General features: G+C 38.5%; 1 protein-coding gene across 1 annotated transcript in view; it reads right to left on the minus strand.

Moving 5' to 3' along the window:
• The window catches only part of LOC134801742 (uncharacterized), a 76294-nt gene that overhangs the window by 20839 nt on the left and 43422 nt on the right, over nt 1–12033 (minus strand). The window contains exons 30-36 of the mRNA XM_063774339.1: nt 11751–11911; nt 10892–11038; nt 9336–9477; nt 8072–8207; nt 7040–7245; nt 6460–6670; nt 1856–1969 (exon numbers count right to left, since the gene is read on the minus strand). Coding sequence (XP_063630409.1) covers nt 1856–1969; nt 6460–6670; nt 7040–7245; nt 8072–8207; nt 9336–9477; nt 10892–11038; nt 11751–11911 — 1117 coding nt within the window. The remainder of the gene's footprint in view (nt 1–1855; nt 1970–6459; nt 6671–7039; nt 7246–8071; nt 8208–9335; nt 9478–10891; nt 11039–11750; nt 11912–12033) is intronic.

Here is a 12033-nt window from a genome sequence, read left to right on the forward strand (position 1 = left end):
ACTTAATATTAGAAATAGACACACAGAGCGGAACAAAAACGTCAACAAAATGTGGGTCAGAATGACATTAGCGGCAAATTTGCATTGATGATAAAAACGCTTACGTAAATTTTGAGTCAAGATAAATGTTTTGTACAGAAAAGAACTTACTGTCGTAAGCATTAAGTGTCAAATTTGTAAACATTAGTACCAACACTGTTAAAACTTTAAGTCCGATGGCACTAAATGTAACGTCACCATTGTATTTACGTCAAACAACGTCAAACGAGAATAATGAACGAATGGAGTCCCTTTGGTACATTTTAATAGGTATTACTGTACAGAAAAACCAAAGTAATAAATGAAACAAATTTAATTTGATCGGGAGTTCAAATAAAATTTATTCATGGTAACAACCCGTGTAAGTTATCATAAAACAAATTTATTTTTTAATAAGTAAGTATACGTCTTAAAATACTATTTTCCTTGAAATAAATGTGTATTTTAGATCTACATAATACTCTTTGCACTTTCGTTCTTTGCAATATAGTGCATGGGGACATTTAGGTCGCTACTGGTACTGATTGGTTATGGTCTTTATCAAAAAAATCCTGTGGTTGTCACTGTGTTCAGACAGGTTTAGCATTTACAGTTAGTCGATGTAAGCCCTTATTGGTCGTGTATATGTCGGAAACAGGGAAATGGGCCGAACGCACAAGTGCCGTTTTGCCTTGTTTAAAACTGCATCACCCCTATCTCTTGCTATAATAGCAGTCCACTCTGCACGTCGCATAGGTTTTCTTGGAAATCTTGAATTTAAACATAATATTATATCTTACGAAGTCCATATAAAAATAAAAATATATTGACCTCACATCGACTCATTAGATTTTTGTTCCTTCACATCCCTTCTTTGGTACTAACAAAATAATTTATTCAAAACCATGAAATTACCACCAGATTACATAAATTATGTAATGCTATCCAAAGAACTAACCAAAAGAAATACATTCCATGCTTTTTCCTTGTTTTATGATTGTTATTTTTGCATATTTTTACGACCATTTTACGACATTGTTGACAACTTCACATTTGAGCGGTCCATACAAGACTAAACGAAAAAGTAACGCGTGATCTGTTTTAACGTTACTTTTGCGGGGCCATTTTATGCGGCTGATTGGGTATCCAGTTCTTATTCTATATCAATGAAGCTACGATAAATAATATGAACTTTTACGGACATCCTCAAAAAACTATTTTACATTGGCAACTGTCTGATGAAATATTTCCCGTACCCGCCAGGTGGCGCTCCAGTCAGGCCCAAAGCAAAGAGAATAGACTGTATAGAGACGGATTGTCAAGGTAAATTATGTAGCCACTGTAAATTTACTGCCATCTTTCGACAGAACATAAAACCGTTAGAACGCCATTTGACTTTGATCCTTATTCTTTCATTGATATGTGTTATCTTATTAAATATTAATATTAACGCCATCTACTCGACTATAGGCCAAATGTATGGTGCAATCTTTTCGAGCGATGGCACCATAACCTTCAGCCTATACTCTCGAGTAGATGGCGTTAATATGAATATTTAACAAGTTAACACATATTAGTGAAAGAATAATGATCAAAGTCAAATGGCGTTCAAACAGTTTTAATCGTCAGTTGAAAGATGGCAGTAAATGTACTGAAGCTAGATAATTTACCATGACAGTAACTCTCTATTTCAAATTCTCTTTGCCCAAAGTGAATATTGAAACGCAAGTCATTTACCACAACACTCACTCATAGGCGATTTACATTCTAGTGCGAGTCACGAGCCGAGCCGCGAGCCGAGCCACTAGCCGCAAATGTAAATCGCCTATCAGGATACCTGGACTATGCCGCTCTGGATCATTGATTTAATGGCGAGATGCTTGATGAATGTTGTGTCCTGGGGCTTTGACGACCGCCGAAATCCACTAGCAGCGTTAGCTTTGATACATAACTGAAACAAAGTAGAGTTAGACCTAGATAAGTCTGCAATGATTTTGACAGCACAGGCAGTGCAATTTAAAACGTCAAACTTCTATGAAATTATGACGTATTAAATTAAATAACACCTGCATGTGCTATCAAAATCGCTGCAGACTTTTCTTGGTCTAACTCTAGTAAGATACCTAATTATATTTATTTGGAAAAATGTAGTAAGTAAACATACGTAGTTGGAAGGTGCATGATTTCAACAACGGTGAAATCACACATGCTGTCACAGAATAGGTACCAGTACCTTAAGTAATGTTATTTCATGAAATTGTTAGTATCATTTTAATTTTGGAATTCTCATCTCTATTATACTTGTATGCGTACGTACATTTATCCGTACTTGTCGAACGAGCGAGCGAAGCGAAGTGAAGTTCTTACTTTCAACTTTGAACACACGGCTGGCTAGGGGTACGTCCCGGCATTTCGATATTTTTAAGCTGAACTATCAGAGGATAGTTTGATACACAATAACTTAAGTAAATTTGTTCTAATTTAAATGAAATTGGGTGAACGTATAGTTGAGGGCATTATATTTTAGTCATTAAATTTTGAGCAGGCTCGATCAAGAGCAAGTTATTAAGTTATTGAGCAAGAAGAGCTTAAAATGCTAAAAAGCTATTTGTGAGGGGTCTTGCTATTCTGGTCATTTTAATTGCAAGAAAGTGTGGCCGAGATTGGTATCAAATGAAAGTGCTCGGTTTACACATTTATAATATTGTTTTTTAATTTAAGATTCTAAAATAATTAGCAAGAATAAAACGAAATAAAATAAACATAATATTAGTATTTGACATTTGACAAGAAAGATTACGGCTTACCACAGATACAGTATATTTTAATCTCTACGGTGACTTAAATTTATCAATTAAGGGCTCCACAGACGTTACAATAAATCCCATGCGGCTTTCGATCAAAGAATATAATACTCACTAGGAGAAGAACGATAACTCCATACAAAAAAATGTCCCTTTCAAAAGTTCGTTTATACTACTAGCGCTCTGGTAGGATACCATTGTAATTAGAATTGACAACCCGTTTAGCCTAGCGGGTATTGGCAGTAATCCAGTTCAGGAAGCTAATGGTCCTGGGTTCGAATCCCAGGGAGGGAATTTCTTTTTGTATTTTTTTCTTTTTTGTTGGGGTCAGGTTTTTAAGAGCCCATCAACGTGCACACTAGCGCCACTGCTGAATACATTAAACTATTTTTTATGTTATTGGATTCGTCAATCTACCCGTCCAAAGTTAAAACGGCCGTTTTTGTTTTGAGCTCATAGATCGACGAATCCAGCAACATAAAATCTAGTTTGATGTATTCAAAAGGTACCTAAATACACAATACAGTCCGTAGCGGCCCCTTTTTTAAATACATGTCGTTAAATTTAAATAATCACGATTATTTAGCAGTGGCGCTAGTGTGCACGTTGTTGGGCTCTGAAATTAGCATTTCACAAATAAGTAAAAAAATACGTTAAAAGATAATGATTAGGTACTATATTCAGAAATTCGTGAAATATAAAAGGTAACAAAAAGTTACGTATTATTAAGATATAAATATTTTCATAATACATATGAATACATACACTGATATGGCAAATGGTTACAAGTTGTTATTACATCTATCCGGTTATCGGACATTTTCTGCTTCACAGCTCCGCGCAGCGTTCTTGGTCACCGGGAAACTAGTTTGGATATGCGGCAGATACGTGCCCTTCTGAGCTTTTTCCAAGAAATCATATGACGGCCCAGGATTATATTATTATCTCACGCTCAAGCCATCTGCTGATTCACTTTCTAAAACAAAATAGTCAAAAAATTAAATAATATAATCTATCTTCCTAATTACTAACGTCGCTAATTCCTAGGGTTACCAGCTTAAACAATGTGGGGTTTTACATCTATGTTGAATTTTGATTATAATTTCGGACGCGTCCGCGGGACTTACGGGGATAGTAAGATTAAATTATTATATTTGAATTTGGTAATTAGCACGCTCATTTTTATTTAAAGATTAATATATATCTTACCTTGAAATTATCGCTGTTTCTGATTTACTACAACGGTTTCCACACACACATTAGGGCTTTCCATAATCCGGATAAGAATTGTTGATAAAGTCGCCATTGCCGGATACATACAGCAAGGAAGGAAGAGAGACAACGGTTTAAATTTAACTAAGTCTGTGCGAAGACGCATTTAGGCCCCGTTCGCACGGCAGCTTTTTCAACGCGCGTTAAAAAAGCGTTTGAATGACACAAATGGATAACCATGTATGTATTCACACGAAGGCGGTTTTTAAGCGCGGCGCTTTTTTATCGAGCACTGTTCGATTTTCGGCGTTGAGCGTTGGCGTCAAATTGAATAGACCATACGGAAATCCGTGTATCTGTTCTCACAAGCGTTGAAAAAGCGCCGGCGCTGCTGTCAGTTGGCTGTCAAGTGTCAATTTTTGGTGTCAATCGTCAAGATTATTATTAGTTTCACCTTAAAAATGTCAACTTATGCTTACAAATTCCTGAAATATTCAAGCTATATTCAAATAATACGTCGTAATAGCAAATAAAGTATGGCTTTGCTGAGATGCGTACGTGGCAGTACGACTCACAAGTGATTTTTAAGCGTTCATATGAACACAAATATTGGAAACGGTAAAAAAGCGCCAACGTCGGGTTTTAACGCAACGCTTTTTAAGCTGTCGTGCGAATGGGGCCTTAGATATGTTGCTCGTGCATATGAATAGATTTTATTTTTAAAATTAATAGGTAAATAAATATATTTCAAGTGAATAAATCGTTTTATATGAAAATTGATATTTTTGCATTAAAATGACTTAAATGACAGCATTGACATTACAGACTTTTATCTTGTCTATGTTCTTACCGGCCAGACCCAAATCAAGGCCTATCAAAGAGGCCAATTGACAAAGATTTTTTTTTTATTTTATCAAGGAGGGTAGAGGCACGTCTACCCTTCGTAGATTTTATGAACATAGACAAAGAAAAACTGAAATATAATAGATAATAATATAAAGCCTGACAACAGTTTATTTGACCCTCGCCATTTTGCGGACTTTCAATGGTACTAATTTCTTTTACTGGCAACAAGTACTCTTTGACAACGAACGTTGGATGTCATCGAATGTCACCGATGTAAACAAACGGAAAATATCTACGAATATATTCAAATATAAACGGTTTAATTAAAAAATGCCAAAAAAAATTACCAAAGATGCGAAAAAAATTGTAGTGAATGCAATCAAATACTTACAGCTTAAAAAAGACGAAGGATTGCATTCCAATAAACAATGTTTTAAAGTTGGTTGTTGACATGACCGGTATTGACATTTTATAGTGCGGTTTTATTGAATTGGTTAGTTATTAGGTTTAAACTTTAATATTTCATTTAAGGTTTATGTAGATCGACGATAAAAATCCTATAATCGAATTGGAGACTGAACGTTTTATAATCGAGGTTGGTGGTCCTGAAGGCGACACAACATCTGATGAAAATCAGACTTCGTCAGAGTAAGAAAACGAAGAATATAATAATATTGAATATTTAGAATCAGATTTTGACGAATAGGTAAATTGAATGAACCGAATTCTCTGTAAGCAATGTTTTGACATTATACGAGTATCAACCACGTATCAACATGAAGCCAATGCCCACTACCCCGACTATACATGACGTACGCACATTATTGCCATACGTAAGCTGTTTGCAGCGACACTATCTCAGGGTTAAATAAACTGTTGTCAGGCTTTACATATATCAAAAAATAAATAATAATTTACATATGACTAGTTCATAAAATACAAATCAAAATAATTTGATTTGTTCCTAGAAATCGCATCTATAGACAAAGCCAGTTCTAGCAATGTTGCTGTAGTAAAATATTTTGATGTTAATTACTGGCAATCTCGTCTGGGAACGGACAACACATGCACAATTTTGAAGGGTCACATCGTTTCAAGGAAGTCAATAGGCCTTGCTTTCGATCCTTTGCTGACTAGGTGAGTAGTGCAATCAATTGATCTTTTTGGCAAACCGGGAGTTCTCAGTTCGGGGCGAACTACTAGTATAATTTTGTTTTATTCGTCTCTTCTTATTTCGATTGACCGACACAGGCGTGTATGAAATAAACCTTCCAACGCGCACGGTGCCTATAGACCAGCGGTCTCCAAAGGTAGGTAGGTTTTTTACCTAAGGGCCATATTGCGCCTCAGAAACTTTCGCGCGGGCCACCGTCGGTTTTTGCGCCGGGGGATGGTGTCTGGTTGCTGCTGTTAGGAACAGTTCCACTCTCAATGAATGCTGAACCCCTGGAGGCTCCCGCGGGCCGGACAGATGAGCACTTGCTTTGGGTGTCGGCGGGCCGGATAAGAACGTGTCGCGGGTCGGATTTGGCCCGCGGGTCGGGGTTTGGAGACCCCTACTATAGATAGACGATCTAACCTCATTATCTTGTCGATGCGTCGCCATAAGCCGCAGCACCACCGGGAAGCAGTCCCGGACGATGTCATGGAACGCCTTGGAGCGCATCCGGAGCAGCTGCACGTCCGTGGCTGCCACCAGACGAGAGCGCACGCGCCACGACACCGCGTCCGACAGGTTGCCCGCCATGCTGCCGGCGTGCAAGTACGTTAACATCCGAATAACTTGAAGACTCCACTCAGTTTTTTAGATTCGACTAATAAAAACAAAAAAGGAAACTTATTTAAAAATGTCCTGAGTTGCAGTTGGCCGCTGTACACGTAATATGGCTGTGCCCTCTAGGGTGTGGATACTGTCAGCTCAGCAAACAAGTCCCGACACCAAGCATATTGAAAGCCCCCTAAACCCAGTCTAAAAACTTTAGCTTCGAGGAAATACTGTAGACTGCTCGATCGGATATCAGATCCAATAGGTACAGATGGAAAAGGCAGTAAGCTTTTTAATTTCTAACACCAAATAAAGTAGGAAACTATTACGATTTCCTTTCACCAAGTTCTTTGATGCAGAAAATAGTCAAAGAAGATAAAGATCTTGAGCTTACCTTCCAACATCAAGTTTAGTGACCTTGCAAACTCTTTCTGCCGAGTCTGTGGTCCTGAGCTGCAGCTGGCCGCTGTAGACGAAGTACAGGTGGTGGGTCACGTCGTCCTCCTGGAAGATGGTGGTGCCCTCTAGGAAGTGGATGCTGCGGACTGCCCGGCCCAGGACTCGGAGGAGCGATACGTCGCAGTCGGAGAGGATCGGGCACTGAAACAAAAGTTGGAATATAAAGTTGGTCAAACCAATTTGTCAGCCAGTAAGAACCAGGAAAACTATACTCATCCTTTTCTTTTGGGTGCTAGTACAGTCAGCAGCAGAAGTTGCTAAGCGGGCCAGGTATTCAAAATGATCTTGACGCGACTTTATTATTAAGAGAATAAGAGCGTGTCAAGGTAATTTTGAACACCTCGAGCGCTTAGCAACTTCTGCTGCTGACTGTACTAGTGTAAGGCAAAGATAGTATGATTCTCTCTGTCTATGATTGAAATGAGACAGTCCTTTGACAAACTATAGATGGTCAAGCAAATCTTTTCAGTAGAAAAAGGCGCGAAATTCAAATTTTCCATGAGACGATATCCCTTCGCGCCTTCATTTTTCAAATTTGCCGCCTTTTTCTACTGACAAGATCTGCTTGACCAACTTTATATGAGACTTATGTAGGTAATGTCTAGTATAGAATCAGTATAAAACGTTTCCAAACGTATCTTAAAAAAAATTATATGTAATGTCAAATGAGTGACCACACCCTCTTTGGCGGAAGCTTCCGTAACGATAAGTACTTGCTGTAAAAAATAATAAAACCTAAGTGTTCCTCGAAACCTGTGTTTGATTCAATCTCCAATACTACATGGCGCAGTCGGCAGGATTATTCCATGTCGAATCCTCAAGTCTGTTTGTCTACCATAAGTCGCTCTTTATTATAGTGCTTATTAAAAAAAACCTTGTAAGTGTATTATGGTTGGCTATATCCACGTAATAAAATAAGTGTCTTTTTTTAACACTACTGTAATAACTAATAAGGTAAGTTTAATACCTTAGCGAATGCAGCTCCGTACAGGTGCATAATGGCGTCGCTCCGTAGAGTGATCTGATCGCACAGCTTGAGTACATTGCGCGCGTCTATACTATCGGTTTTTATCCAGTTGAATTCGTAGTGGTCCATGATTTCTCTGGAATCACGAAATGTAACGTGACGAAAATATATTTTGTTACTCTATGTCACAACATCATCGTAACTAAGGTCACAATTTTGCATTTTTATAAGAACAATTTGGTACTTTCCTAATAGTCAAATCAGAGCTCTTCTTTCTTAGAATTGTCCAAACGATTTGCCAAATTGGGTTTTATATGAAAACGAGTATAGTGACGTCACGGTCAACTCGCCTACTTTTTATATTTCTATCCGATTTATTAAATAGATATTGTGTTTAAAAACAACTGCTGTCTATGTTTTTCTAATAATTATCTGGTGCTTTATTTCGTGCATCGTGTGAAATAATTTATTTTAACTAGAGGAAAGTATCTACCCAATTGCTTAGACTTTAATCAATGACCATCTTCAGATAGTTTAGAATTTCGAGGGAACAAAAATATCACATATAATAAATATTATTGAACTTGTGAACAATAGTTCTAGTATTGGACTATATTAGGTAGGTGAGTTGCAAAATAAAATAATGTGACAAAGACTAAAAGTTGGGGAATCAGTAGGACAACAATAGTAATATACTGATTTTGGTTGCGCTGGTGGCCTCGCTAGGCCACCAGCGCAACCAAAATCACCATCTTACCGCTCAATCAGCATCTTACCGCTGTAAGAGCATGCGACTTTCAATCCGGAGGTCGCGGATTCAAACCCCGGCTCGTACCAATGAGTTTTTCGGAACTTATGTACGAAATATCATTTGATATTCACCAGTTGCTTTTCGGTGAAGGAAAACATCGTGAGAAAACTGGACTAATCCCAATAAGGCCTAGTTTCCCCTCTGGGTTGGAAGGTCAGATAGCAGTCGCTTTCGTAAGAACTAGTGCCTACTTTAGGCTTAATTGTCAAGCGGACCCCAGGCTCCCGTAAGCCGTGGTAAAATGCCGGGATTGCGTCAGTTTACCGTCCGGTGTCAGTTTCCCTCCACTTGACGGATTAGCAAATAATACATTTCATTTATAATTAGCTTCTTACGAAATATGTAGATAGATTAATTGTTTAGATATAAGGATTGCAATAAGTCCAAATTGCAGCAATGAAGGTTTATAATCAAATTTCGTCAAGTGGGCGGAAATTAGCGCAATGACCCTACTTCTGCAGCTGCTTATCAAGACTCTCCCGGCGCATGAATTCAAGCAAGTCCCTCATGTGCTCCTGGTAGGTGGCCAGCGTCATATCCACGTTCGCACGGAGACTGATGATGCGCACTGACATGTAGATCGTTGTTAGAGAACCTGATAAAAAAAATATATTCAGGCGAAATAAACCCTATTTGTACAGTTTTTTCTTCTGCCAAACTGCAGAACAGTTTGTTGGCAGAGGGGACTTCCTTAAAACATAGATGGGCAGACTTGCCATTGCCAAAAGAAATATGTTCAGTTCAGACACAAAAATGAATCCCAAGAATACCTACAATCGAGATGTAGGTATCGTGTAGGATCAAAAAGTCTTGACAGCTCCCTTTGATGCTTTAAGAAAAAAAAATCGTTTTCTCCAATATGCTGTGAAATGTTCACCTTATTGTAGCAAAAATAGTACGCGAAGTTCTTCGTTATTGTCAAACTCTAATAAAAAAAAATCAAACTATCGCTGTCCTGCTCTAGCGGACGGGTAGTAAAAAAACACTACAGTAATAACTTATTACTGTAGTGTTTTATACTTTTTAAAAATAAAAACGCAAACAGCCAATTATTATAACCGCGAGCCGCGTCTACACGTCTCGATCAACTATCATTTCAAGCTATAGGATAGAGTGAGATAATAAGATAAACGACCTTACTTGTCTCGTTCTTACAAGACCGTTGTGCTCGTGTATGATCGTGCGAATACTGCTTAATAAAATCAAAGATTATTTTTATATTTTTTTAAGGATCTCATCGGTGTTCATAAAGCTTATATAGTTTGTCAAAGGACTTTCTCATTTCAATCATAGACAAAGAGAATCATACTATCTTTGTCTTACAGTAGTACTAGCACCCAAAAGAAAAGGATGGGTATAGTTTTCCTGGTTCTTATTGACTGACAAATTAGTTTGACCAACTATATTGCACAATTATATTGAATGAACGAATATTGAATGGTACTGAATGGCAGAATAAGTTTGTGCCTTTAACTTTTAAAAATGTATTAAAGAGGGAAATAGTTTTTGACTTGACATTTTGATGTGAAGGTTCGATTTGAGTGATGCTTCATGCTTAAATAATTATTTTACCTTATTTCCTCGCATGTTTGGAGAAAAGCACTATATATGCCTCGGCAGGAATAGCAATTCGTGGATTCGTCTTCTTTGTCGGACTCTGCTTCGCGTCGTCCGACAAAATCGAAACTCATCCACGAATTGCCCTTTCCCGGCCTCTGCAATAATGTACTATTTGTGCAGACCTACAAAGTCCATAGGAGTGTTAGTAATATTCATCTTAATTGCCGAAAGGCACCTTTTTATACCTATTCATTCTGGTTTTCCAGGGCGCGTAACATATGGCCCCAGAAGAGGTCCTTATATTAGTGCTATCAGGACAAGAACGTGCTTTTTGTGTTAAGGCCGTCCCCTATCTGCGTAAAAGTTTGCTTATTTTTAAGCTGTCTCACAGGTGGAGGGATATTTGGCCGCGAGATAGATTGAGTAAAATATAAAATAGAGAATCTCACCGAGCACCATACTCCAGAACAGCACGCTCATTATATGAAGGTTCGAGGGCGCAATGGTGTTATATCCTGTCGTTGTGGCCTCGGACACGATCCAGAAGTAGCAGCCCACGTGCAGGTTGAAAGGACTCTCCGTCACGTTGAAGCGGTCTATGGGTGAAACAAAATTAATTTATGTACAGACCAGTATAAATAAATAAATATATATTAGGGACATCTTACACAGATCATGAGATCAACCTAGCCCCAAACTAAGCAAAGCTTGTACTATGGGTGTTAGGCGACGATATACATATGTACTTATATAGATAAATACATACTTATATACATAGGAAACACCCATGACTCAGGAACAAATATTTGTGTTCATCACACAAATAAATACCCTTACCGGAACCATCGGCTTCACAGGCAGGGTCACTACCCTCTAGGCCAGATCGGTCGTCAAAGTATATTACTAACTTTTAGTTTTTGTTACATAGATACTTTTATTTTACTTATTTTTGCTTTATCACCTGAACGAAAAAATGTGGCCACCTTTACTAACCAAACCAAAGAACTAGCGCTAGGAAACCTGCTTTCGAATAAAAATAAATCGCAACCAATCGGTTCACCCGTTTGAGAGATACGGTGCAACAGACAGACACACACAGAGCCGAATCAATCTAGCCGTGGGCGCAAAACCACATCTGCGAGGCCCTTTTCAATGTGTTTTCCCAAGGTAATAAAAAGGTTGGCTTTGCGAGGCCCCCCTAAGTGCGAGGCCGTGAGCGAAGGCCCCATTCAGGCAGAGCAGTCAAATTTATAAGTCAAGGAGTCAGGGTTTGCGTCTGGGTTTAAAAAGTAAAGTAAATATGCTCACAAGCGTTATTATAGAGGTGTATCCAGGAGCCCCCGGGGTCGTTGAACGGCACGAAGGCCCACCGGGTGTCGTCCTCCGAGTGATATATCCTTACCGATGAGAAGATCAGGCAAACCGTCAGAACATTCAGGATCGTTAGGAAGATGGGGATAGTTTTGAATCTGGAGGAGGATAAATACTCTTAACCTTTTAACCGCCATAGAATTTTTCATCGAGCGTGCTCGTGTTGCCGGTGGTACGAAGTTGTACGAACTTTGGGCCCGATTCGGATTTTGAAATAGAC

Source organism: Cydia splendana, chromosome 23 (genome assembly GCF_910591565.1).
Source record: "Cydia splendana chromosome 23, ilCydSple1.2, whole genome shotgun sequence".
Lineage (NCBI taxonomy): Eukaryota > Metazoa > Arthropoda > Insecta > Lepidoptera > Tortricidae > Cydia > Cydia splendana.